The sequence below is a fragment of the Coenobita brevimanus genome, chromosome 60 (genome assembly GCF_032717465.1).
Source record: "Coenobita brevimanus isolate Jiangsu-jjx chromosome 60, ASM3271746v2, whole genome shotgun sequence".
NCBI classification, from domain to species: domain Eukaryota; kingdom Metazoa; phylum Arthropoda; class Malacostraca; order Decapoda; family Coenobitidae; genus Coenobita; species Coenobita brevimanus.
In genome coordinates this window covers 28,095,856-28,121,837 of record NC_137013.1, presented here as the reverse complement: position 1 = coordinate 28,121,837, position 25,982 = coordinate 28,095,856, and the positions used below count along the sequence as shown (strand labels likewise).

The 25,982-nt window shown below is 41.5% G+C and overlaps 1 protein-coding gene across 1 annotated transcript in view; it reads left to right on the top strand.

Moving 5' to 3' along the window:
* Nucleotides 1-17,987, top strand: part of LOC145403337 (uncharacterized) — a 92,765-nt gene extending 74,778 nt beyond the window's left edge. The window contains exons 10-12 of the mRNA XM_080275128.1: nucleotides 15,090-15,382; nucleotides 16,794-17,019; nucleotides 17,779-17,987. Coding sequence (XP_080131254.1) covers nucleotides 15,090-15,382; nucleotides 16,794-17,019; nucleotides 17,779-17,987 — 728 coding nt within the window. The remainder of the gene's footprint in view (nucleotides 1-15,089; nucleotides 15,383-16,793; nucleotides 17,020-17,778) is intronic.
* Nucleotides 17,988-25,982: the final 7,995 nt, after the last annotated feature.

The window sequence follows — 25,982 nt, the reverse complement described above, 5'->3', positions numbered from 1 at the left end:
GGAAAATGTGAGTACGTTTAAGTACTTGGGTAGTGTGATGAGTAAGCATGGAGGTTTGGAGGGTGAAGTGCTAGAAAGGGTACAGCAGGGAAGAAAGGTTGCTGGTTCTTTGAAAGCAGTGATAAAAAACAGAAGTGAGCATGGAAGTGAAAAAGTTACTACATGACAGTATTGTGATACCAACTCTAACGTATAGAAGTGAAGCTTAGACTTTGTTGGAAGGACACAAGTCAAGAGTGATAGCAGTGGAAATGAGTTATTTAAGAGGAGCCTGTGGAGTCATATGGAGAGACAGGCTGACGAATGAGGATATAAAGGAGCGTTGTGGTGTGGATGTGGATGTGATAGGAAGTGTTATGAGGAACACACTGAGGTGGTTCAGCCATGTGGAGAGGATGGAGGGTGAAAGACTGACGAAGAGAGTGTATGTGAGTGAGGTGGAGGGGGGAAGAGGGAGGGGGAGGCCGAGGATGAGATGGAGGTATGGGGTGGAGAGGTATATGAGAGAGGGGGGTGTGAGTTGGGAGCAGGGCAGTGAAATGGCAGGGGACAGGACGACGTAGAGGTGATTTGTTTGTGGCCACCCCAAACGGGATTGAGGCGTCTGGCAATAGACAGATAGATAGATAGAGTATTGAGGCCAGTGATGGCAGAATACATCAGCTGAAGAAATTTTAATGTCAGCCATGAGGAAGTCGGAGGGGGGAAGTGATGGAGGAACAGCACCGGAATCGTTTAAGGTGGAATTGGGGGAGAAAGTCTGAGTGAAGAGATCTGCTTTATCAGTAGAAGAAGTAGCTACAGAGCTATCAGAGTAGAAAAGAGGAGGGAAGGATGATGAGGTTAAGTTGTTAGAAAGGTTTTGGGCAAGGTGCCAGAAGGAGCGGGAAGAATTCGAGTTGGAGAGTTGAGAGCATTTAGTACAGATGAAATTATTTTTAGAGGAGCGAAGAACAGACTTAGCATGATTCTGGGCAGAAACGTACAAAAAATGTGATTCAGGGGTGGGTTGGCTCCGGTATCTTTTATAGGTCCTCTCTTTGTTGCGGACAGCATTATAACAAGCGTGATTAAACCAAGGCTTTCTTGCATTAGTCAGAGGATATTAGAAAGGAATGTATGCTTCCATGCCCGAGAGAATAACCTCCGTAATGCGCAAGGCACACTCAGATGGTTCCCGGCCATGGAAACAATAATCATTCCAGGGAAATCAAAGAAGTACTGCCTGAGGGCCTCCCAATCCGCAGCTCCAAAGTGCCACGGACAACGTTTCTTTGGAGGGTCCACAGGCCGTACTGGAGTGATAGGACAGATTAAAGTGATAAGGTTGTGATCGTAGGAGCCCAACGGAGAGAAAAGATTAACAATGTAAGTAGAAGGATTAGTTATAAGGAAGAGGTCAGGTATGTTGGAGCTCTCTCCAAGGCGGTCAGGGATACGAGTAGGGTGCTGTACAAGCTGTTCTAGATCATTAAGGATAGAAAAGATGTAGGCTTGTTCACCAGGTGGATCGGTGAAAGGAGAAGAGAGCCTAAGGTGGTGGTGAACATTGAAATCTCCTAGAGTGGAGATTTCAGAGAAAGGAGAAATGGATAGAATGTGTTCCATCGTAGAAGTAAGATAGTCAAAGAATTTTTGATAGTCAGTAGAATTAGGAGACAAGTAAACAGCACAGATATATTTAGTCAGGGAATGACAGGCAAGCCGAAGCCAGAGCGTAGAGAATTCAGAAGAATCGAGTTCAGGAACTCGAGAGCATGTCGTTGCGTATATATACACAACAGCCACCTTTGGCTTTGAAATGAGTATAGAGAAAGTAGGAGGAAACAGAAGAGGGTCTGCTGTCAGTTGCCTCAGACAGCTGAGTCTCAGGAAAAGAAGGTGAGGTTTAGAGAAGGAGAGGTGGTGCTCAACAGAATGAAAGTTAGAGGAAAGGCTGCGAATGTTGCAGAAATGAAGAAGAAGAGAGTCAGACTGTGGTTCCAGGCAGCTTGAGTCGTCATCGGGAGAGGGGCAGAAGGTGGGGGCATTTATGGTCCCCCCCCCCCCTGGGGACTCCGAGGCCATGTGTTGCGCTGCCATGATTTGTGTAATTTTGGAAAAGGAAGTGTGATGTGTACTGTGCATGTAGTTTAGTGTTGATAGAGAAACTTGTATTGGAGAGCATGCTGGCCTACTCTCAGTGTTACTGAGACACTGAAAAAGTTCAGCAAAGGGGGATGGTCAGGGCCTAGTCCCGAGGGCCAATGAAACGGGAGCTCCAGCTCGCCCTATCAACAGCTTTCCATCCACCTTGGGAGCACTGCCTGGCTCGACTGGTGTTACAGTCTGCTCCTCCTGAAGGGAGCTAGGTTTACTACTGAAGAGTTGAGAGGAAGGATGGGACTGGAGTGTATTGGTGCCTTGATGAGTAGGGGCAGATTGAGATGGTTTGGGCATGTGGAGAGGATGGAGGATAATAAGTGGGTGCAGAAAGTGAGAAGTATGAATGTCAGGGGTAGGGTTGTGAGAGGCAGACTGAAGAAGACCTGGGATGAAGTAAAAAAAGTGTGACCTCAGGGATAAGGGACTGAATAGAGAGGCAGGTTGCCAGAGATTGAGCAGCATGGAGAGCTGCCAATAGGTGACCAAGGCTGATGCATGCAAGAATTTTGGGGCCATTATAAATGATACAAATGAATATATATATATATATATATATATATATATATATATATATATATGTGTGTGTGTGTGTGTGTGTGTGTGTGTGTGTATGTAGCAGGTGGTATGCAGGATGATGAGATAGTGGTTTTGGGAGGGGACTTAAATGGTCATGTAGGTGAAGCAGCACAAGGTTATGAAGGAGTACATGGGGGATGTGTGTAATAGAAGGAATGTGGAAGGGGAAAGGATACTCGAGTTTGGGGAGGCAACGGACATGATTGTGTGCAACACATATTTTAGGAAAAGAGAGAGTAGGTTAATTACATATGAGTCATGGGGAGGAAATAGCAGTCAGATAAATTATTTTCTGGTTAAGAGGGCTGATAGGAGGTTAGTGAGAGATGTTAAAGTTATAGGAAGTAAGGAGTGTGTCCAGCAGCACAAACTATTGATTTGTGATGTGGTGCTTAAAGAGCGAGTGATGAAAAAGAAGACTTATGTACGTAGGAGGAAAATAGGGAAGCTGAAAAAACAAGTAAGGGATGCCTTCTATAGCGAGTTGAGGAGAGTGGTGGCTGAACAGGGAGCTGTCGACAGAGGCATTAATGAACAGTACAGTACTTATCTTGGAAAGATCATATTACATCCCTTGTAAAATCTGCTTCCAAGAGATTGGGTGTGCTAAGCCGACTCCACTTTTTCTTTACCCCTGCACAATTGTTGACTCTATACAGGGGTTTTATCCGCCCCTGTGTGGAGTACAACTCTCATGTGTGGGGAGGCTAACCACATACAGCCCTTCTCAATAGGGTGGAGTCAAAGGCTTTTCATCTTATTAACTCTCCTCCTCTTACTGACTCTCTTCAACCTCTGTCTCTTCGCCGCACTGTTGCATCTTTATCTCTTTTCTATCGCTACTTTAATGGTCACTGCTCCTCTGAACTGTCTGCTTGCATTCTTCCACCTCTACGACGGGCGCGTAGCACCCGTCTGGCAGCAAACTCTCATCCCTTTTCTGTCCAACTCTCTAATGCAAGAGTTAACCATTACTCCCAGTCTTTCATTTATGCAACAGGTCAGCTCTGGAACTGTCTCCCTCTGTCTGTATTTCCTGCTGCCTATGATCTCCAGTCTTTCAAACGCAGTGTGTCCAGGCATCTCAAAATGATCGGATCTTGAATTTGGCTCTCTATTGTATTTTGTTTTTCTCTTTGAGGGAACTTACTGCGGGCTCATGGCCTTTGGTTCCTTCTTCCTCGCATTTAAAAAAAAAAAAAAAAAACTCTTGAGAGTTACGGATGTAACATGCGGTTGGACAAGAGGACCACCAAGACATAAAGTAACTTGGTGGTGGGATGAGGGTGTAGAAGCTGCAGTTAAGGAGAAAAGAAGGCTTTTCCGGGAATGGAAGAAGGGTGGTAGCAAGGAGGAATGCTTGGCTGCCAAGCGTAGGGCTAGAAGAGAGGTATACAGGGCAAAGTCTGAGTCACAGAGACTTTTACTTAACCTAAATCATGGGGAAAGGAAAAATATGATATTTAAGGTGGCAAATCAGATGAAGAGGGATAATCGGGATATTATAGGTGAGTAGTGTGTGAAGAGTGATGAAGGAAGGGTAGTGGTGAACAGTGAGGATATTAAACATGCATGGAGAGAGCATTATAGCCAGTTGTTGAATGAGGAGTTTGACTGGGACAGGGAAGGTTTGGAGCCAGCAGATCCAGTGTTTGGCCCTTGGCCTTTGATTGATGCTGCTACTGTGAGTGAGGCAATAGGCAGGATGAAGGTGGGGAAGGCCGCAGGTGTGTCTGGGTTGACTGCTGAAATGTTGAAGGCCTCAGGAGATTTAGGGGTGAGGTTAGTCACTGACCTGATAAATATGATTATTTATGAATGTGTTGTCCAGATGATTGGCTGAAGAGTGTAATTGTAAATGTGTATAAAGGGAAGGGTGATGCCCTGGAAAGAGGAAATTATAGAGGCATAAAGCTTTTAGATCAGATAATGAAGGTAATGGAGAGAGTTTTAGAAGGAATGATTAGAGAAAGAGTGAATATTGATGAGATGCAGTTTGAGTTTATGCCAGGTAGGGGGACCACTGATGCCATATTCATTGTTTGACAGCTACAGGAAAAATATATTGGTAGGAGAAGGGATCTGTATTTTGTTTTTGTTGATTGGAAAAGGCCTTTGACAGAGTCCCTAGAGAGGTGGTGAAGTGGGCAATGAGAAAGCTTGGCTTGGAGGAGTGACTGGTTAGGGTGGTCATGGCTATGTATGTGGGTGCTCGCACCCGGGTAAGAGTGAATGGAGATTTGAGTGATGAGTTTTCTGTGAATGTTGGTGTGCATCAGGGGTCAGTTTTGAGTCCCATGTTGTATGTCATGGTTCTCAAAGCCCTCTCATGTGAGTTTAGAAACGGACTCCCATGGGAGATGTTGTACGCTGATGATTTGGTGTTGATTGCAGAGAACGAGGGGGAGGCGGAGGAAAGGTTTGGGAAATTGAGAGATGGTATGGGGCACAAGGGCTTAAGGGTAAATGCAGATAAAACAAAAGTGATGATATCTAGGGTTGGTGGTTGTACTGTCAAAGACAGGGGAGAGTGGCCATGTGCAGTTTGCCACAAGGGCGTGGGAAGTAATTCCATCTTGTGCGGTGTTTATGATAAGTGGGTGCACAAGAGATGTAGTGGTATCAGAGGTAGACTGCGAGGTAATGCTGATTTTATGTGTACGGCGTGTCGGGGAGAGCAGGTGGAGATTGTCAGGCATGAGAGGATTGAACTTGCAGGTGAATCTTTTGAGTGTGTGGAAGAGTTTTGTCATTTGGGAGACATATTGTGTGCTGGAGGTGGGGCTGGAGCTAGCTCTGTGGCTAGGGTGAGAAGTGATTGGAAGAAGTTCAGGGAGCTCTTGTCTCTTGTGACATTGAGAGGACTCTCCTTCTGTGCTAAGGGGTCTTTGTCTGCAGCATGTGTTAGGAGTGTGATGCTGTATGGTAGTGAGACCTGGGCAGTGAAGGAGGAAGATATTCGCCGGCTCAGACGTACAGAAATGACGATGATTAGGTGGATGTGTAGTGCGTCCCTGCGTGAAAGGTCTGGGGGGGCTTGGTTTATGATGGAAGAGTTGAGAGGTAGTATGGGACTGGAGTGTACTGGTGTTGTGATGAGGAGAGGTAGACTGAGATGGTTTGGACATGTGGAGAAGATGGGAGATGATAATTGGGTGAGGAAGGTGAGAAGTGTTAATATTGGGGGTGGGATTATGAGGGGTAGACCGAGAAAGACGTGGGACGAGGTCATTAAGTGTGACCTCAGGGTTAATGGACTGAACAGGGAGGCTGCAATGAATCGTGGAGCATGGAGAGCCGCCATTAGGTGACCAAGGCCGATGCATGCAAGCATGTTGGAGCCTTTAAAAACGAAACAAAAAACGAATATATATATATATATATATATATATATATATATATATATACAGTATATATATATATATATATATATATATATATATATACAGTATATATATATATATATATATATATATATATATATATATATATATATATATATATATATATATATATATATATATATATATATATATATAGTATATATATATATATATATATATATATATATATATATATATATATAATATTTATATATATATATATATATATTTATTTATACATATCTATCTATTTCTGTCTATATATCTATCTATCTATCTATCTATCTATCTATATATATATATATATACAGTAGAACCTCTCTAGTTCGGACTATACGGGGGGAAGGGTTGTCCGAATTAGCAGATTGTCTGGACCATCAGGGTAATCTCATTCATGAGTTTTCCTGCAGGAACACCAGCCTCTAGTTTATCCAGTATTTTCACTTTACCTGCAATACTTAGTGTTACATGCTTCCTTTTAACACCTTTATTCATTGCAGAAGCTACACTTGCATTAGGGGGCATGGTAGGGAGGATTAACTTTTGAAATACGGCGTAAAAATATAAATGGTCGGTGAACTAGATGATGGAATGAATGCTAGCGTGTGTTTAAACAGGCGCCCATGTTACGACCTAGCATGATCTGAGACTAAACAAGTGACGATCGCTTTCTGCACCGATACTGAGAATGACTTTAGAATTATTTTCAACATATTTTTTGGAGTTTATTATTTTTAAATTTTGTCCGAATTAACAGAAATCCGGATTAACAGGGTCCGGACCAAAGAGGTTCTACTGTATATATATATATATATATATACACACACACACACATATATATATTATATATACTGTAAAAGTCCTGTAATCCGAATGGCAGCGAACCGAGGGTCTTTCAAACTGTTGGTTTTTTCGGACTATTGGGAGGGACCTCTGAAAGCATTAGACATATGTACTGAACATTCAGGATCATTAATTTCTGCCCAGGGGTGCCCCCTTCCTACCCCTGTATACCCAGGGAAGAGGGAAGGGGGGGATGAAACAAGCTTCACCTGCCACTACCCCAGCTCCCGACCCTCTCCCATTCCACTACCCCCCCCCCACCCCACCCATCATTATTAACTGGCAGTTACATCTCAAGCCGATTTCATGCTTAACACTCATGGCCCCATTACTAATACAAACACAGAACACTAGGATATGTTAAAAGTTTATAATATATCCATCAACACGCTGCAACAAGAAAATAATTGTGATGATAGTAAAACAGAAACGTTAACAATGGCCACCTCAGGCCTCATGTGTTGGGTGCACTGCTTTGCAGAAACACACACACACACACACACACACACACACACACACACACACACACACACACACACACACACACACACACACACACACACACACACACACACACACACACACACACACACACATGAATACATGAATGTAGATACCGTAGAAATGGGAGAAGGCAGAGCTGAAGTGATTAATATGAAATTAGACTCTGGAGAGAATAGCAAGAGAGATATGGCAGTAGTGTATGTACCCCCTAAGACAAGAACATGGAATGATGATTTTTTTTTTTTTTTTTTTTTTTATGCGAAGAGGAAGGAACGAAAGGCCACGAGCCCACAATTATTGTTCCTTCCAAGAGAAAAACAAAATACAAGAGAGAGCCAAATTCAAGATCTGATCATTTTGAGATGCCTGGACACACTGCGTTTGAAAGACTGGAGATCATAGGAAGCAGGAAACACAGACAGAGGGAGACACTTCCAGAGTTGAATACCAGGAGATGTTGTCAAACATGGCTAGTTATTTACAGAAAATGGTTGAGATAAGCAACAATATAATTGTAATGGGTGACTTTAACTGTAAATAGGTGAACTGGGAGGAATGGGACTCAGGAGGCAGCGAAGATTCGTGGGGCACTACATTATTAAATATAACAATGAACAATGTGATGATGCAATGGGGCAAAGAAGAGACGGTTCCAAGGTGAGGACACACCAGCAAGATTAGACTTACTTTTTACCAAAGAACCTGATGTAATAGAATCTTTGAAATACTGTATTTGTGTCCTTTAGGAAAAAGTGATCATGTGGTCATTGAGTTCCAGATGATAATAGGGAATGTGGAGCCAACAGACGAGCTTTATAGGCAGGGAAGATACAGCTTTGGGAAAGCAGATTTTTCAGGATTAAGAAAATTTTTTGAAAATGCGGATTGGAGAAAATTAAGAGAAACGAGAGATACAGAGGAAGTTGGATATCTTTCTAGACCTCTGTAATTCGAAAGTGGAAAAATTTGTGCCAAGAGTAAGGGAGAAAGAAAACAGGAAAAAGGAGTGGTTTAATAGAAGGTGTATGATAGCAGAAAAAGAGAGAGACATGGTGTGGAACAACTGGAGAAAGAGAGGTAACAACAGAACAAAGGAAGAATATAAAAGAACTAGAAATGAATACACAAGAATACATAGAGAGGAAAAAAGAATTTTGCAAAAGGTATAATAGACAAATGTAAGGATGAACCCAAACTGTTTTATAGATTTGTCAGTGGCAAACTGAAACAAAAGGAAGGAATCATCAAACTGAAAGTAGAAGGAGAAGTCTACAGAGATGCAGCAATGCAAGCTGAAATAATGAACAAATGTTTCCAATCGGTTTTCACTAATGAAAAGGAGTTTGTGGAAGGGGAGGGAGCGACTAGAAATGTTGTGATAAAAGATATAAAAGTGGAAGTACAGGAAGTGTATAAATTACTAGAAACTCAAGATGTAAGGAAAGCCGCAGGACCAGATGGAATCTCCAATTGGATACTGAAGGAATGCAGAGAACAACTGGTGGATAAGATTCACAGTTAAATTGTGTGTTTTTTGGAAGAGGGGAAAGTGCCTTAAGAATGGAAGAGGGCAAATGTGGTACCAATTTATAAGTGACGAAAAAGGGAAGAACCCCAGAATTATAGACCAGTGTCCCTAACCAGCTTGATCACAAAGTTGTGCAAGAGAATCCTGAAAAATAGATGAATAAAATATCTGGAAGAGATGAATATTTTGACTGAAAGTCAGTTTGGATTCAGAAGTGGAAGGTCATGTGTTTCCTACTTACTGAGCTTTTACTCGAGCGATTGACGTTCTGCAAGAGAGAGTCGGTTGGGTGAAGTGTGTGTACGGTATTTAGATTTGGAGAAAGCCTTCGACAAGGTACCCCATAAGAGACTAACGTGGAAGCTAGAGCATACAGTATAGGAGGACTGAAGCGGAACCTCCTGGAATGGACGAGAGACTTTTTGAGAGGGAGACAAATGAGGACAGTAATAAAGGATAGGATGTCTGGATGGAAGGAAGTAACAAGTGGAGTCACACAGGGCTCGGTGTTGGCGCCAGTAGTGTTCCTGTTTTACGTAAATGATATGGTAGATGGAGTGAACAGTTATGCAAGTCTGTTTGCTGATGATGCAAAGATCTTGAGGAAGATAGAGGTTGAGGAGGATTGTAAAATGCTGCAGGAGGATCTGGATAGGATACACGATTGGAGCCGGATGTGGGAAATGAAATTCAACGCAAAGAAATGTAAAATATTGGAAGTGGGTAAAAGTACCAAGAGGCCATCACTGAATTATTTGATGGGTAATGAACCAATCACAAAAGCGAGAGTAGGGAAAGATTTGGGAATGCTGGTTCAGGATAGTTTGTCACCTGAAAAACATATTAACAAGACAGTTAGAGAGATGTATAAACTCGTGACTAACATAAGAGTTGCACTTCATTATATGGATGAGGAGATGATGAAAAAATTGATACAGCAAGTTCGATATACGAAAGGGATAGGGACCAATAAAACCTTTTGTAATTCGAAATTTCTTATATCGGAACAATTTTCCCCATTGAAATATACATATAAATGGGGGGAAGCGTCCCAGGACCCCCTCGGACCCCCCACCTAAACTTTACCCCCTTCCCCATTTTGAAGTAAGTAATACCTGTATACTATTGTCGAGAAGGAGGTGGCCATATTCTTGTACATCTTTTTTCTTCGTCACATTCCCAGCGGTGGAAGCTGCAAGGCCTAAAGCACGCCTAATCTCCGTGACTCCCTGCCCCTCCTCATGGGGTCTTATACTGTAATTTCCAATTTCCTTTCCAGAATTAGAGTACAGTGCTGCTGCTTCTTTGCAGCGAGCTCCCCCGATGCTGGAGATGATGCAGGGCGCTTGGGAGGCATGGCGAGACAATACGCAAAGGTGAACAGCTGCGAAAATATCCTCACGTACAGCAAAGCCGCGAGGAGAGGAGGGACGTGAACTCAACTGAGAAGTGCGCGAAAATTTGTTTACCAGAGAGGGGTTAGTTCATTTGCTCTTGGCAAGTGAGCACGGTGCACGGCGCCGCACCCGTTTTGAATTTTTCATGGTATTCCATTAAACCCTTCATAGCTGCCGGCCTTGAATAACACTTTACTGTTTCGGTGTCAGTGACGTTGAGTTAGAACGTCCTATAAAAAATTGCTAACAATTATGGGAAGGGAATGAAGGTCACTGGTATGTTTACCCCAAAGCAGTCAGGCATTCTCTTCATTTCAGATGTATTCGCCGATATTTACATGCTTATGTTACATTCGCCCTGAGTTTGAGTAAGTGTCTTTCAGCAAGAGAACATAATTTACCACCCTCAAAATAGTCAGAAAAATATAGAAGACAAACTAGAGAAATATGAACTGAATTGGTAAAGTCTTTAGGCTGTATGCTTACACGAAAGATTATGGGTTTTACAATTTTAAGAGACAATATGGAACAAAAATGTTTGCTAATCAGAAAAAAAAATTACTCTTTCGTCCCACATGTTCCCCGCAGGTTAGAATTCAGTTCCACATTATTTGTTCGGTGTCGCTCTTCCCAATATATTTTGGACAGACTGAGCGCAGTTCTTTCTGCTCCTTAAAGTTAGTGTGCATTTACTGCTCATTCTTTTGTTCATTCTTATGTGTATGTGTGAAAGAGAGAGGACTGATACAAACAATAATGTATTCCATTATCGCTTTCATAGCTGCTGGCCCTGAACAACGCCTTACTGTACCGGTGTCAGTGACGTTGAGTTAGGGTGAGCTATAAAAAACTGCGAGCAATTATGGGAAGGGAACGAAGGTCACCTGTGTGTTTACACTGCCCTACTCCACCAACCCAAGCAGTCAAGGCGTTCACAGTTCACTTCATCCCAGATGTTTTCGCTGATGTTTACATGCTAATGTAACACGCATCCTAATTTTATTAATTCGTACACATATCATAGGAAATTACAGGATGGGTTTAGGGGGGAAAAAAAAAATAAATAAGCCAGGTGTGCCAGATGAGTCTTTTCACATATGTAAGAAAAAGAAATTGATTTTAGAACTTTGAAAAAATGGTCCCAAGGCCGACCATGGGAGCACGCCAGTTTCTGAACCCACGGCCATTGAGGGGGCTAAACATATGCTTTACTTTAAGCAGTAAAAGCACCTTACCACATCAGATCTTCCTGATAGTCTGTTATATTTTTCAAATTATTTTTTGGTTGGTAAATACAGTAAACGTTTCTTGTTAAATCTGTTTCCCCGTCGTTTTTACCTGTTCTGGTGTGACAACTCTTGTTTATATCGTTAACATAATTGCGGAAAGGACTGTTCTTCCCTAAGTGTTTAACTAAACCTGGCCTAACTGAGCTTATCTGTACCAAGTAATTTAACCTAAACTAACCTCCAGTTGGGAAATTGGGAAACGATATCCACCTTTGAGCACGTTGAGTTTCTTCCACTGTGCTGGAAACGGTTGTAGGGGAAAGTGACAATAATAACAGAGAGGAAATTTTTCTGCAAGAAAAAGTAATTTGCCAAACTGAAAGTCGTCAGAAAATTACAGAAACTAGCTGGAGGAGTATGAATTGAATTGGTAAGGTCATTCTGCTGCTTCAAGTGTACAATGAAAGACACAAGTATGTTCCCAAAGCCTGACGAATATAGCATGGAAAAATCGAACCATTTGAAACACGCACTGGTAGAAACAGGGTTTTCATTGTATTTCGTCTGGTGTAAATTTTCTTCAGACGGAACTGGGAGGATAGTTGTGTCTTTCATTGTACATTTGCCGGTAAATCAATCAATCTAACAGTACTGTACTTGTGTTTTGTTTCTGCTGGATTAATCGTGATTTCAGACTATTAAGGCACCTCTTCACACCATATAGTCTGGATAATAGGGCTATTTCTGTACTGTATTTCCATTCGTATCGATTTTCGTATCATCGAGACATTTTCGTATTGTGGAATTTGTCATATATTCATCGCTTTCGTACCATCGAAAATTCGTACTTTGGGTTTTCGTATTTCGAAGACTTACTGTAGTGGCCATGATCTGCCCCAGGTTAGAATATGCAGCAGTAGTGTGGCCCCCACACAAAAAGAAAGATATAAACAAGATTGAGAGAAAGAAAAGAACAGAAACCAAGATGGTCGCCAGTCTGGCAGATCTGTCGTACAGAGAGAGGCTGGAAAAGCTGGATTTGCCTTCCTTAGAGGAAAGGAGAAAGAAGGGCGACATGATTGCAGTGTTCAGGACCATGATGGCAGTAGAAAAAATTGACAGAGAAGATCTGTTTGTATGGGATAAGAGAGTAACAAGAGGACACAGAATGAAATTGAAGAAGCCAAGCTGCTTGAAGGATATCAAGAAATATAGTTTTCCTTATAGATGTATAGGCCTGTGGAATAGCCTGGACAAAGAGATCGCCCAGTCTAAAAACTTAAACGAGTTTAAAGCTAAATTTGACATATTGAGAAACAGAGACGGGACCCCACGAGTGTAGCTCATTTCCTGTATATCGCAATTAGGTAAATACAGTTAGGTAAATACACCCACACACACACACACCCACACCCACACCAAAAAACACAGACATGACACACCTAAACACGCAGGCACAGACACACATGCATGCAAGCATTCAGCGCATGAGGCCTGAGATGGCCGTTGTTAACATTTTTGTTTTATTCTCAGTATTATAATGCATTAATTTCCTGCTGCATTGTGTTCATAGTTATATTATATAGTTTTTACATATCCTAGTGTTTTCTTTGTGTATTAGTAATGTGACTATGAGTGTAATGTATGAGGTTAGCTTGATGTGTAACTGCCAGTTAAGAATGACGAGTGGGGGTGTTGGGAGGGTTAAGGGTATGGGGGAAGGTTGGGAGCTGGGGTTGAGGCGGGTCTTCCCTGGGTATATAGAGGTACAAAGGAGGCACCCTCAGCAGAAATTAGTGATTGTGAGTATTCATGATCATTAAATAAACACATAAAATTACATGGGTTATGGTTTGACTAACCGGAAGTGCATAGAAGTGTAGATGAAGAGTTGCAGGCAGGTATGTCCAAGGCCAAGAGCAAGTCCAAGCCAGGTAAATCTTCAGATAAAGCCCGGGGGGGGGGGGGGGACGAAAAATTTTGCCCTGACAAATTTGGAGTATTGGGATTTTCAGATTATTGGTGGCTGGATTAGAGGACATTTACTGTATATATATCATCATCATCATCCGGACCTCCTTTCCCACCGTAGGGTAGGGTGTGTATATATATATATATATATATATATACACACCGGTATTAATATATATTTATCTTGAGGGGTTAGAGGCAGCCTTCATTACCCCTTCATTTCCTGAGGTTCTCCCATCATGAAAAAACTCATCTGGTGATAGCCTGAGTAACGAATAGTATGAGAAATCAGCAGTGTATCACCATATTCAAGGTATGAATGAAGTGGATAATACAAAATGGGCTCATCATGGAGTAACCCCTCTTCTTACATTGGTAAAATGTTAACCTGACTGACACTACACATGGAATCCATGTAAGCAGAATCCATTACCATCATCATTACCATCATCGAATCCAGTGTTGCCCCATGAGGAACGTAGGAGCCTGGGGCTAGGCAAGTTAGTCCTGACATTTAAGATGAGAGTGAACAGCCTCACTCATCCCTGAATGGCATTACGTAACCAGTAAACCCCAACGACCCCTTGGATATAAACCTGCACAGGCTTAATCTGATTGGAGCGCCCTAATTACCCACTAGACCACCAGGTGCCATAATTTGGTTGTATGGTTAACACCCAGTGTAGGAAATGGTTTCCTTGTCTACAGGAAACCAGTATGCTTGTCACTCAGTGTAGAGTCACCCATATACAGAAGAAAGAGGAAAGAATGAAGGAAAAAAAGATAGAAGAGAAAGGAAGGAAGAGAGGAAAAGACAGGCAACCGAGAGCAGCACTACATCGAATGAATGGATGGTGAGTGCCCCCACTTAACCCATTATAATTAAGCTAATGTATTAATCTGGTCTCTCGCAAGATCACACCCTGCTAACTAAAAACCCTCCATGATTCCAACTAGACTACAGCTATGCCTCCTAAAGGCATAGCCAAGTGTATAGAGGTAAGGCAGATTTAAGGCAGTGACATTAAAAAGTCTTAAAGGAATTTTAAAAAGTGGGAAAAATCTCATTTTGTGAGATTCCAACTTGTCAGTTAAAAATCCTCAGTGACCCCAGCTCCTTTATAGCGGTGCTAGGAGCTAGCCTCAGTGCCTAAATAATCTTGACAAGAGTCAAGATGGCAGCCAGGGTGTCACCACGCAGGTATGGTAGTTTAAAATGCCTTGCCAAATTTTGGCACCACTTGTGTGTGCTATGAAAGCAGAATCTGTGGAAACGTGGTCCATGGAAGCGGATAGGCTACTGTGTGTCACCTTGATTGATCTGTATTTTTCTGTCAGTTCAGCAGTACCTGTGAGTCTTAGAAAATTTTCATGATAAAATTCCATTACTAGTTATGAAGCTGATATGCCAGTTTTTCCCAGTTTACAGTTGGAGTTGTATGGAAGTTGTGACACACTGACAGTGTGCATTATAACAAGGTTTTACTATACAAACACTCTCCATAATCCACAGAAGAACTGAAACCATTCGACAAGGATTACCTGACAGCCCAGATTACCCGGGGCGGTGGCCACACAATTGACAAATACTCTGAAGCTGAGATTATACTGGCAGAGCAGGGCCGGGGAGGTGGGGGTGGAGGACGACGAGGTACTCCCAAGTCAAAGAAAAAGGATGATGCTGGAAGTACAATGCAATTGCTCCTCATTGCCAACACTCACTGCCGCACAGCCAAATACATACAGTGTCTTGCAGCTGGTGTCCCCATTGTGTCGTATCGGTGGGTCATCGACACATGTTCCCAGGTACAGGAAGTCTAAAGTCTGCACTTTGTCCATTTGAACTTGATCTAAAATTGCTTTCTCTTCATCATTAACTTTGAGCTGTAACAAGAGATTCAGTTAAATCTGTAGTATTGTCTTAATTTGCCATTAAGCTGAAGGAAATAAACTGGAAAATGAAGAAAATCTCTGTCAAGAGTTAGAGTAGTTGAATGAACTTTAGGATATGTGTAGACAAAATGCTGCCTTCAGTGAAAAAACTCCAGTGTATTCAGTCTGGTGACATGGTTTATTGATTTATTCTTGGTACCCTCTGTTGATTATATTCAGCTGTAGGGAAACCTGAAATCTGTAATAGTGAATGGGTAAGTGAATGTAAAATATAACCTCTCCAGTTCAAAAGGTTTCTCCAAAGCTGAAGAAACTAGTCTGAAGTTGGGAAGAATAAAACAAAAAAACCACAAACAGATTGAAGGGGTTAACCTATTCAGCCAAAAGGATGTCTTTTTCATTGTATTCTTGCCATCTCATAACGGTTTTTTCCAACATAAAATAACTTTTTTTTTACCTTGAGGAGTTAGGTTAGCTACAGCTTTAAAGAACCCCATAAGTACTAGGGACATTTTCTTAATTGAATAGGATTATAGGTTAACAGCAAGGATAAACTAAAAAAAGAACATCGTGATTGCAAGGGATGTAAAATAAATTTACAATGAAACAAGTTAAAAATTAAGCCATGCTTCATCAGCAGTTTGGTAATGAAACAGTTGTAAGTGAATCAACTTTAAATGAGGACCACTTATATTTCTATAGTCTTCTGTGGATGAATAGCCAAAATGAATGTAAACAAAGATGACAGTAAGGATATACAGGTCATTCCTGCTGTAATGATGAGATGCAGTGGGGAAAATCCATCGTTGAGCCGGGGTATCTTTAAATAGGGACGTAATAACATAGAAAGCATAGGGATGCATTTGGGAACCTTGGGATTACCCACCTTAACCAAGATCAAATCCCACCCAGATGAATCCAAAAACAAGCCAGACTAAGCCTAAAAGCAGTTTATAACTCACCAAAACCCAAAAATAAAATGTGAAAACCATCAAAAATAAGTCTGGAAAAAATCAAACTTAGTTAACTATACCTAAAAATGATAGTGTTCACCCCACCTATGACTAAAACACATTAATCTAAGTCTAGAAACAGTTTATAAATCAACCTAAACACAAAATTTAAATAAAAAATATCATCAAAATCGGTTAAAAGAACAAAGCCCATTGGATAACTGGGGACTGGCCATCGATAGGCAGGGAAGGTTGTTATATTTTTTCACATCGCCAAGGTGGGGCATCGTACAGCGATAGATTGTATAGCTGGGAATGCCTGTACTTTACTGATGCAAGAAATAAAGTAATTAAAGCTTCTTGTACCATAGAACGTGGTGCAGCCATGGAGTACGTATCTGCTGGCAGCTGGAGAGCTAGAGACAGGTTGTGTGATGGAGCAGCAGGAGCGTGTAACGTCGGGCATGGCAGAGCCCCAGCAGCTGTTTACAGGGGAGCGCATATTCCTTGCATCCTCTACCAACCCTGAGTTCAACCCACTGTGGCAACCTCTGTTGGACACCACAGGAGCTAGAGTCAGGGTGAAGCCTCGCACGGGTGAGTTTGGGGTTGAGTCAGGGTCATGTCTTCCGTGAATGAGTTTGAGTTCAAGTCAGGGTCAAGCCTGGCATGAGTGAGTTTGGGATTGAGCTATGGTCAAGTACCGCATGGGTGAATTTGGGGTCAGATAAAGTTAAGCCTTTCATAAATGAATTCAGAATTGAGCCAGGGTCAAGCTTTGGATGGGCGAGTTTAGGATCAGGTTAGGGTCAAGCCTTGCACAGGGGTATTTGGGATAAGGTCAGAGTCAGCAAGCCTTGCACAAGTTAGTGTAGAGGCAGATTAGGGTCAGGCCTCACACAAATTAGTTTTGGGTTGGATTGGGGTCAAGCCATGCACAGGTTAGTTTGGGATTATGTCTAGATCAAGCCTCACACAGAATAGTTTGAAGTTGGCTCAACTTAGGGGCTACCTGTATGGTAATTTAACCTTTTGATTACAGTATCCATATAGACAGTGTACCTATGTGATGCCTCTTTCAGTTGACTTGACTCTGAGTGACAGGCCCAAATGGTTCCCTGGAACCCAGGAAACTACTTACTGTGTTGGGTGATGATTTGATGATGATGATTAAGTGATATCTTCACATTTTATGGTGATGTGTATGTAAATGAATATCCAGTACTATCTGTCTATCTGTCTATATACCATCACCTTTTAGAGTGATGAGGATGACGATAATGATAAAACAAATTACTTCACTTTGTCGAATAATGATGCATATACAGTAGATACTGTAATTTTCATGTCCATCAGGTAACCTTAACCGTGTTCTGGACAAGAGCACAACTGTAGTGGTGGCAGACCCAAGCATAACTGAGGAAGAGCAGCAACGAGCAGGCCAGCTTGGTGTGCCAGTGGTAGCAACGGAGTGGGTTATACAGTCCCTCATAGCCGGCACCAAGTTACCCTATTACCACAACTCAAAATTCCATCTAAACTACCCAGATGCTACCACCAAGTAGGTGTAACCACTGCCATTCTTGAGTACAAGAGAATATCCCATTACAGGAGGACTGATGAGGGGAAGAGCTGACAACACCAATTCAGAAGTTACTTAGTACTAAGGTGATGGGAATTGAAAGATGAAGCCAGTTGAAAATGGCTGACCTGTAGGTGATAGAAGCTAGGAGTGCGAATCAGCAAAGAAAAGTATGATTAATTGAATCTGACAGCACAACAAAATGGCTGGTGGCTAGAGGAGTGAATGCAAAGAAGACTGTGTGAGAGAGTTGGAGACGTAGTGGATGACCAGAAAAGCTTTAATGCCTTTCAGAATAAGTTTATGATTTGTGTCATAAATTTTTAAAATTTGTAAGTTTTACAATATGACTGTGTTAAACAAGTGTTTAAAGCAGTTCTCTTATTTTTTCTTTATTTTTTTTAATAATTTAGAATGCATTGCTTCACTTGACACAATCAGCCAAAGAATGTGATTCGTTGTGTTGTAAACTTTAATTCAAAACAACAATACTCAAGCAATATAAAGAAAAATACAGTATACTTATCATCATCGATATGATGTCACTCATTTCATAAATATCTTGTTGTTTTATAAGAAAGTAACAACCACTTTAATAGTCATGTATATACAGTAAGTACTTTAGATAGAATGATCTCATCTGCTGCATTGATATGTAGAGGGACTTTCCCAAACAACTTTTTAATGAATTTTGAATTGAGAGTTTCAAGCGTCAGTCTTAGCAGTGTACACATTTCTGACAATCCTGCTCTATTTCTTTCAAACAACCGGGAAACAATGTAGAATTTTTAGTAGTTTGTGAAAGTGTGTGTGGAATCTTTGGCTGTGTACTGTAGTGTTCATCCTTGGGAAATATTGGACAGCTCTGTCCTCAAACCTGTGCTGGCCACTTGCTCACCTCAGTCAGTGAAAACTTAGTAGTCAGTTATAACCCATGGAAATGGTTACTGTGGTTCCTATTCTTGTCAGCTTGGGAGGTTTTCAGGCACCTTTTCCCTACTAGTTTATTTTTGTGTCAAGTAATTACCGTACTGTACTGTAATAATTTTGTGTTCTTGCACAACAGTATTGGGACTTGTCCTCCAGTGTATAGAGTATGAGGAGTGGAAATGAGTTCTCTGGGAGAAGCAAGTGGAATCATGTGGAAAGAAAGACATGTAAATGAGGAAATTCGGGGGTGTTGTGATGTTCTTGTGGATGTGCTGGAAAGGTTTAGAGGTACCATTTACTGGTCAGGCCATAAGGAATGAATGGGGAATGATTGACTAGGAGAGTGTGAGTGAGTTTAGTGGAGGGAGAGAAAGCCCAAGGATGATAAGGGGGGCTGATACAATGGAAAAGTACTTGAATGAGGTGGAGGGAGGATGGCCTGATGGTGGAGAACTGGGTAAAGTGGAGGTGATTTGTTCATGGCCATCCTTGCTGGAATTTGGGAGTCTGGCTATAGATAGATAGATGGATGAATGTTACACAGAGTTTGGCAGTCTAAAAATATACTGTGTAGATAACATAAAAGAGGATAATAAATTGAGGATGAGGTGCCAAGAAGCATCGTAAGGTGACTAGAATATGGGCCTCTGGCTCGTACGATTCATTATTTTTTCGTATTTCTTTATTTCTTTTTTTTTATATAAAGGTGTTTGTGTGTAGGTAAGCATGTTTAGGAACTCAGTGATATATCTAGCACAAATTTTTTTTAATGTGATTTGTATCTACATTTTGAATTAGATTGTTTTTAATGATTATGGTGTATAGTCAGGGACAAAGGTTTGCCAAACTACAGTATTTCACTATGTCTACTCCACACTTAGGACATGACCTTCACTTTCCTTCCTGACACTTTGTGTCAAAATCATCTGTTGGCACAGAAGCATACTAAGTCTCTCTCATCTTAGGAATATTAGTGAACAGAGGAAAGTGAGAAGTAGAAGAGATGACATGTTAGGTGAACTTTTGTTCCCAGCTGTACAACGGACTTGAATTCAACAAGTTAATCAGATGTCCAGTTTTAATCTCCATGTATTTATTGCCATGATGGCCATTTATGTTATTATTGGAGAATTGCCCTACATTTTCTGTGCTCTTTTAATAGTTTTATTCAGTTGGGTATTCGTCATGTACTGTAGTACAGTATGTGGTTAGATGTTACCTTAACTCATTAATGGTGTCAGTCTGATTTTTTTTTTTTTTTTTTTTTTTTCCCCCCCCCCCCTCAAGTTCTTGCAATCACCAGACAGTTTTTATCAACAATTTGGTTTGTCTCTAGTAGTGAAAAGGTTAAGGTGTAAATGACTGGTGCAAGAGACCTTTTGAATCCAGGTGGTGATCCTTTTTAGTTTACCGGTATTCTTGCTACTACCAAACGATATTATTCAGCCTAGGAAATGCCTCTCATATTGAGAGGTTTCTCTTAAGGCTATGTCTGACCACCCTAGTCAAAAAAGTCCATCCTCAGCTGAATAAAATCATCAGGGATTGACAGTGATAAAATTAAAAAGATGTCTCTGGGCTCAGTGAGTTATAAATCAGATGGTCATGTCCACAAGAAAAAACGATACCTTATATGCAAAGGTTGTATTTGGCTTTCTCTTGACTCTTCTTCAAGTACAGAGTAAGTCCTCATTATACATCAGCTCTTTTTGTGGTTTTTGCCTTTTATGTCCATAGTAGATTGCAGAAAATTGCCTATTAACCTCTTTAGTCATTCCACCAGTGAAGTTGGAGGAGGTTATGTATTCACCAATGTCTGTTTGTGTACAAGGTTCTCAGAAAGTTTTATCGGATTTCAGTGGAATCTGGTGGATAGGTTGGTAGTGGGTCAAGGAAGAGTTGTTTAGATTTTGAGGTGGATCTGAATCTGAATACAGGCATGAATCATAAATTTTGTTGGTGCGAGCAGAGGTGTGTGCTTTTTGAGATTGCGTAACAGGATAGACATAGACCATGGAAGTAGTTGGCAATGAGAGACCATAAAAGTATTCATCTGGTTGGATTTTGGGGTGGATCCAGATCCAGATGCAAGAAAAATAAGTTTTATTGGTGTTGCCAGATGTAGGTGCTTTCTGAGTGCTTTCTACAGTAGTTTTACGGCCATAGTCTTAAACTGTGGGCAGGTGTTCACTTTGCCGTATCCGTGTCTTTTGGTGATCTTAACTCTCGAAAGGGAGAACATTTCCCTGGGAACAGGAGAGGATTACCGCAGCATAGTTTTGGAATCCACGGGGAGTCTCATAGCACCCCTTTGCATGCCTCATGGTCACAATATAGTAGCCATTTGCAAAGAAAGAAGTGTAGAATTTGTGGGACCATATGGTGTGTGTGACGAGAATTTTGATTTAATGATAAAAACATCGTGTAAGAAAGAATAAGCATTTAATATTTTTATTGTTCTAAAAGACTTCACCGCTTCTATGAAGGTGGTTAATTTACAACGAGACGAAAACAAAGATGAGAGGTAAATGTAGGCATGCATTATAGTGCAACATGCGGACGTAGGTGTACATCGTGGGTGGATGTAGTGCACCATGTGGACATTGGTGTACACCATGGGTGGATGTCGCAGTGTAGAGACTCAAAGAGTGTGCTTATCTCTGGACCAAAATAAGGTAGGTTTTGTGCCAGTCATCAGTGATTGGTCGCCTTGACCCATGACATCACGTGGGCACCACTTGCCAGGACAACAGTGTGTTTTGATCAGCCAGTGCGACGTATAGCCTGCTTTATTTTACACATTTTATGAGGTTATAGCACTTTTCACAGTGTGGTGGGTGTTTTGCGAAGACATCTGAAGGTCATTATTCGAGATGGTTTCATATGCCAAATGATAAAATTAGCCATACTAAAGTGGATACATTTGTGTGAGCAGAGGGACAAGGTTGCTTACCATGGATGTGTCCGTGAAAGCTTTTTTAGTTTGGAACAATTTGCAAGAGATCTGCAAAGCTACCTACTAAGGACACTGAGGAAAAAAAAAAAACAAAGCCTGGAGCAGTCCGGGATCAAAATCTGCATGCAAAACGACAGGGGAGTCTTAGTGAGTGAATAGTTTTACTGTACAGTGAAATGTAATTGACTAACAAGATTAATTATTAGGGAATTTACCTTCAGTAATGAGCATCAAATGGTCACATAACATATCAATAGGATTGTCTTGTCTCTACACAAAGTATTATCACCAAGATACTGTACGGTGTTTGTGACAGGCTAAATGAGTGTCTGTGAACCCAGTCATTTCAAACGTAATTCTGAAGCATTATCCTTGCATCATGACTGTTTTCATTTAGCATAACATAATTTCATGGTGATGTGGTGACAGTCACTGTAATTTGTGTGAAGCGGTTAGATATTACAAAACAATCGGTCAGTGGAACAAAATATTGCTACCGACCTACTTGTATGACAGTAATTCTTTTAATCAATTTAAATTAATACACACCCTTGAAATTCGTATAGAGAAAAATGAAATGTTGTACCAGTTTAACCTACAGAGAGAGAGGAGTATTCCTCTGAGACTTCGGCATGGTGAAACAGGAGCAGAATCACCTTTCTCTCTCTCTCTCTCTCTCTCTCTCAAGTAATATTGAATTGATATCAGGTGGTATTGGTGATGACAGTGGTGATGGTGACCAGGTGACGGAGACAGAATGGAAATTAGGAGGAGTCATATTCTGGGGGTGGAGTAAGCTGCGCGTGAGCACACTGTTTGAGTCCCTACACTGTGGGTGGATGTAGTGCAACGTATGGACATAGGTGTACTCCGTGGGTGGATGTAGTGCAACATGCGGATGTAGATGTACTCCGTGGGTGGATAATTTACTGTTTGTATACTCTTAAACAGAGTATTCAAGAACAAATTTAATGATCAAAGAGGTAAGAATTGCTATCATTAAAAGATGATACTGTATGGGAATCTTAGAAAATGTCATACATTTTATTTTTAATAAAATTTTAAATTTTTAAGTGAATCAGGGCTACCAACTGTTTGCTGTGCCTACCCACACGAAGGGGTGCGCTCTGACGCATTCACGGTTACCCCTTACACTGAAGGTGTGAGCTTCCAATTCAAGTGGGGTGTGGGAAAGGCAACCCTTGCCCTCAGTTTCAAGACTAAGGGCTTTAGTCTTGCTGGAGGGGAACATCTTCACAAGGTGGCACCAAAATAACTGGGTGGTGGGGCTGTCTAGTTAAACATGCATCCTGCATCTCCCTATCCCTTAAGAGGAGGATAATGGACTACATAAGAGGGGCAGCTTCAACTTGTAGGCAACTAGGTTTACATTCAGATTAACCTGGGGCTATAACGACTACCATTACTACCAGCATTAAACTACATTTATTCAGCTTAGAGGAGACATTGTGTATTGAGTGGGTTAATGAAGACTATATCTAACCTCTCCAGACCAGAAAGTCTCACATGTGATATTTGTAATCAGTATGGAGATCAAATAGAAATGTGTCATTTGGTTGAAGGGATTATTTTTTTATTTTTATTTTTTAAAGTCACTAGGTATTTGGGAAGATCAGTCAAGTCTCTTTTTACAAAATTCATATACGTAAATTGTTCTTGCCCCAGCTTTGGATTGGACTTGCATCCTTTCAACTGCAGGTCACTTCTCCAACCACATGACCTCAACCATCACCTTTAAAGCTGATGAACCTATTTCCTCCAGTTGAAAAAGGTGTGATAATTTTGGAGTACATCCTTTGACATTTATGGAGGACTGCCCGTACAGCTTGTTGACCCTTTCTGTCATTTACATATACTTCCAGCATATCTCTATCTATCTATCTATTGCCAGACACCTCAGTCCCATTTGGGGTGGCCACAAACAAATCGCCTCCAAGTCGCCCTGTCCCCCGCCATTTCACTGCCCTGCTCCCAACTCACACACCCCTCTCTCATATACCTCTCCACCCCATCCCTCCATCTCATCCTCGGCCTCCCCCTCCCTCTTCCCCCCTCCACCTCACTCACATACACTCTCTTTGTCAGTCTTTCACCCTCCATCCTCTCCACATGGCCAAACCACCTCAGTGTGTTCCTCATAACGCTTCCTATTACATCCACATCCACACCCACACCACAGTGCTTCTTTATATCCTCATTCGTCAGCCTGTCTCTCCATGTGACTCCCCAGGCTCCTCTTAAATAACTCATTTCCACTGCTCTCACTCTTGACTTGTGTCCTTCGAACAATGTCCAAGCTTCACTTCCGTACGTTAGAGTTGGTATCACAATACTGTCATGTAGTAACTTTTTCACTTCCATGCTCACTTCCCTGTTTCTTATCACTACTTTCAAAGAACCAGCAACCTTTCTTCCCTGCTGTACCCTTTCAAGCACTTCACCCTCCAAACCTCTATCCTTACTCATCACACTACCCAAGTACTTAAACGTACTCACATTTTCCAATTCCTAACCATCCAACCTCGCTGTACATTCACTGACTTCACCTCTCTCAAAGACCATCACTTTACTTTGCCCTACATTCACCTTTAGAGTCCGTTTCTTATACACTCTCCCAAACTCATCCACCAAGCCTTGCAGCTCCCCTTCGTCTTCACTCAACAACACAGTATCATCTGCAAACAACAGTACAGGGAGTTTCCAAACACTATCCTCTCTCACCAGGGCCACTCCAACATCCACTACCCTACCTTGTACCTGTTTTATTACCCCATCCATGTACAGATTGAACAACCATGGAGACATGACACATCCCTGTTTCAACCCAACTTTCAAAGAGAAAAATTCACTTAGTTCACCATCCACACGCACTGCAGCCTTCGCACCATCGTACATACTTTTCACAGCATTCAACAACATCCCATTTACTCCATATATTCTTAACACCTTCCACAATCCTTGTCTATCCACCCTGTCATATGCTTTCTCCAATTCCATGAAAGCCGCATACAACTTCTTTCCCTTCTCTAGAAACTTTTCCACTAAAGATCTAAGAATGAATATCTGATCTACACAACCGCTTCCCTTCCTAAAGCCTCCCTGTTCTTCTCCAACTAATTTCTCTGTTCTTTCTCTAACTCTGTCAATAAGCATCCTGCCATACACTATTCCTATTATACTAAGAAGACAAATGCCCCTATGATTACCACACACTTCTTTTTCCCCTTTTCCCTTGTACAAGGGAATAATTATACCTGACTTCCAATCCTCTGGGACTCTACCTTCCTCCCAGGCCAATCTGCACATCTTCCACATCCATTCTACTACTATCTCTCCTCCATGCTTCAGCATTTCACCACACATTCCATCAATTCCTGGGGCTTTCCTCGATTTAACTTTCTTCATTGCTTCCACAACTTCTATCCTACTGATTTCTTCCTGTCTTCTCACCTCCCTCCTTCTCCCAGCCATTCCCCAGCCACTTATACTCACATTACTTCCATCCTCTATGTTCAACAATTCCTTAAAATGTTCTCTCCATCTGCTCACTTTTTCTCGCTTCTCCACTAGTAATCTGCCATTTTTATCTTTCACTCCCCTGCTAACTTCACTTCCACCCTGTCTTACTCTTTTCACCTCTTTCCAGAACATTTTCTTACAGTCCCTCCACTTTACACTCAAATTCCTTCCAAATTCCTCATCCACTCTCTTCTTACTCTCTTTTACTAATCATTTCACCTCTCTCTTTCTTTCTACATTTAACTCTCTCTTCCACCTCTCAACTTCTTCCACGCCCCTATTTCTCATCCATTCATTGTATGCTTTCTTCTTTTGTGCCACAGCCTGTCTCACCTCTTCAGTCCACCACGCTGTTTCTTGCACCCCCCTCCGTCTTCTCTTCCTTCCACACACCACATCACATGCTGCACATATTTCTTCTGTAAATATTCTACACACACCTTCCATGTCTCCCATCTGCTCCAATTCATATTTGCCCAATCGTTCCTCCACTTCTCTCTTATACTCTGCCTTTTTCTCATCCTCTTGTAACCTGTCCACTCTCCTTGCAAC